General features: G+C 57.9%; 1 protein-coding gene across 2 annotated transcripts in view; it reads right to left on the reverse strand.

Annotated features, from left to right (window-relative positions):
• Positions 1 to 2,330, reverse strand: part of FBXL8 (F-box and leucine-rich repeat protein 8) — a 4,937-nt gene extending 2,607 nt beyond the window's left edge. For both annotated transcript variants that reach the window (XM_011932077.1, XM_011932076.1), the window contains exons 1-2: positions 2,224 to 2,330; positions 314 to 516 (exon numbers count right to left, since the gene is read on the reverse strand). In XM_011932077.1, coding sequence (XP_011787467.1) covers positions 314 to 465 — 152 coding nt within the window. In that variant the 5' untranslated portion in view covers positions 466 to 516; positions 2,224 to 2,330. The remainder of the gene's footprint in view (positions 1 to 313; positions 517 to 2,223) is intronic.
• Positions 2,331 to 2,338: the final 8 nt, after the last annotated feature.

Genomic DNA, 2,338 nt, shown 5'->3' on the forward strand with positions numbered 1-2,338 from the left:
ACGCCATTCTCCTGCCTCAGCCTCCTGAGTAGCTGGGACTACAGGCGACCGCCACCTCGCCCGGCTAGTTTGTTTTGTATTTTTTTAGTAGAGACGGGCTTTCACCGGGTTAGCCAGGATGGTCTCGATCTCCTGACCTCGTGATCTGCCCATCTTGGCCTCCCAAAGTGCTGGGATTACAGGCTTGAGCCGCCGCGCCCGGCCGCAATTATTTTTTAATATGGGGGAGTCAACTTGAATCTTTACCTAGCCCACGACTCCACAGAGAAGGTGAGTGGGCCATGGGGAGGGGAGTGTGGAGGAGCAGGCTCACCTGATTTTTGTGTCGTGCCACACGGTGCTGCAGGTAGCAGCGGCGGCCCAGGCCCTGCAGACCCTGGCGGCGGCAGCACGGTCTCTCAGGGGCAGGTGGCGGAAGATGAGTGCCAGCACCTCCTCTGGCAGTCCCTCTCCAGTCTCGGCCATGGCCCGGATCCGGCTGGGGTGGGAGGATCCGCCACTCCCAACAGCCCCGGCCTGGAGAGAGAGGGACGTCTCTGGGCTCAGGAAGGCGCAAAGTGTTGCGGGAAGACCCATCTTAGGTGTACAAATGCTTGTGGCCTGAGTAACTGAGGGCCTCTCAGACAGCGTGGGGCATCAGATAACTGCTTTGTGAACACTTGTTCACAAAGCAGATTTCACAGCCTCGCCTACTAAATCAGGCTCTCCGGAAAGGGTAAGGCCCAGGAATCTGCATTTCAACAAGTCCCCGGTGACTCCACAGGTTCCACATTGAGGAAGCTGACCCTGTTTTTTTTTTTTTTTTTTGAGACAGTGTCTCCCACTTTACCCAGGCTGGAGTGCAGTGGCGCAATCACAACTCACTGCACCCTCTGTATCCGGGGCTCAAGCAATCCTCCCACCTCAGCCTCCCGAGTAGCTGGGACTACAGGGGCACGCCACCACGCCCGGCTGATTTTTGTAATTTTGTTGCAGATACGAGGTCTCGCTTTGTTGCCCAAACTGACCTCGAACTCCTGGCCCGCCTCGATCAAGCGATCGGCCCGCCTCGGCCTCCCAAAGTGGTGGGATTACGGGGATGAGCCACAGCGCCCGGCCTGAGAAACCCCTTCTTAACCCCGCCGGTTAGTAGAAAGTGACTACAGGGTTAATAAGGCGGGAGCGTTCATGTAGACGTTTCCTTGTCAGGGACCATGAGCCAATCAGGAAGCGAGGCGTGGGCGGGGCAAAGCTGGATCCGCCCCGGGAGGGGAGGCTCTTTCCCCGCCTCCTTCCCCACCTCCACCTCGCGGGGGAGATGTCCTGGTTGCTTCCTAAGACAGCCCCGCAGTATGAAAAAAAACTTGGGGCTCTGGGACCTGACGGTTCTGGTGCCTGAGGGGCTCAACTTTCAAATGCCGACCCCTGAGCAGCCCTGGCTCCCGCTGGGCAATTTGGGTTTGGCTGGAACTCCGCAGACCCACCCTGGAGAGCAGCCTTTAGAGGGGGATGGGTTATTGGAAAGTGTGCGTCCTCTTTGAAGTTGCCAATCTTGTTTGTTTGTTTTTTCTTTTTGTTTTGTTTTGTTTTGAGACGGAATCTAGCTATGTCGCCCAGGCTGGAGTGCAGTGGCGAGATCTCGGCTCACTGCAACCGCCGCCTCGCGGGTTCAAGAGATTCTCCTGCCGCGGCCTCGCGAGTAGCTGGGACTATAGGCGCGCGCCACCACGTCCAGCTAATTTTTGTATTTTTAGTAGAGATGGGGTTTCACCATATTGGCCAAGCTGGTCTTGAACTCCTGATCTCAGGTGATCCACCTGCCTCGGCCTCTCAAAGTGCTGGGATTACAGGCGTGAGCCACTGCGCCCGGCCGCCAATCTTGTTTTAAGGTTCCTAAAGGTTTGCGTACACAAGGCTTCACACTACTCGCCAGTTAATGTTCCCATATCTTCCGGGCTAACAGTTTCTCCCGGAATTTGTGCCACGTGTTTCCTGGGGCTTCAGATACGCTCGGCGGGGCTTGTACCTGGGACACATGGGCACCCCGTTTTGAGTGCCCACTGGTAGCAGCGATCTTGAAGCCGGATCCCCAGGGGCACCGGAAAATCTGGTCTCCAGGGGGCGCTCCCTTGATCTACCGAAATCTGGCAGCTCTCGCTCTTTCGAGTCCCCGGCCTCGTAAGAATCGCAAACCCCCAAAGTCCCGGTCTTCCTGCCGTCTAACCTTGGGCGCTGGTGTCTTACCTGCTCAGCTGACCAGATGGGCTTTGCCCGGGACAGGGGACTGGCAGCAGAGGGCAGCGGGCGGGAAGCAGCCACCGGGAGCCCGCCGAGCAGGACGCGCGGGCGGAGTGGGAGG

This window comes from Colobus angolensis, unplaced genomic scaffold (genome assembly GCF_000951035.1).
Source record: "Colobus angolensis palliatus isolate OR3802 unplaced genomic scaffold, Cang.pa_1.0 Scaffold93, whole genome shotgun sequence".
NCBI lineage: Eukaryota > Metazoa > Chordata > Mammalia > Primates > Cercopithecidae > Colobus > Colobus angolensis.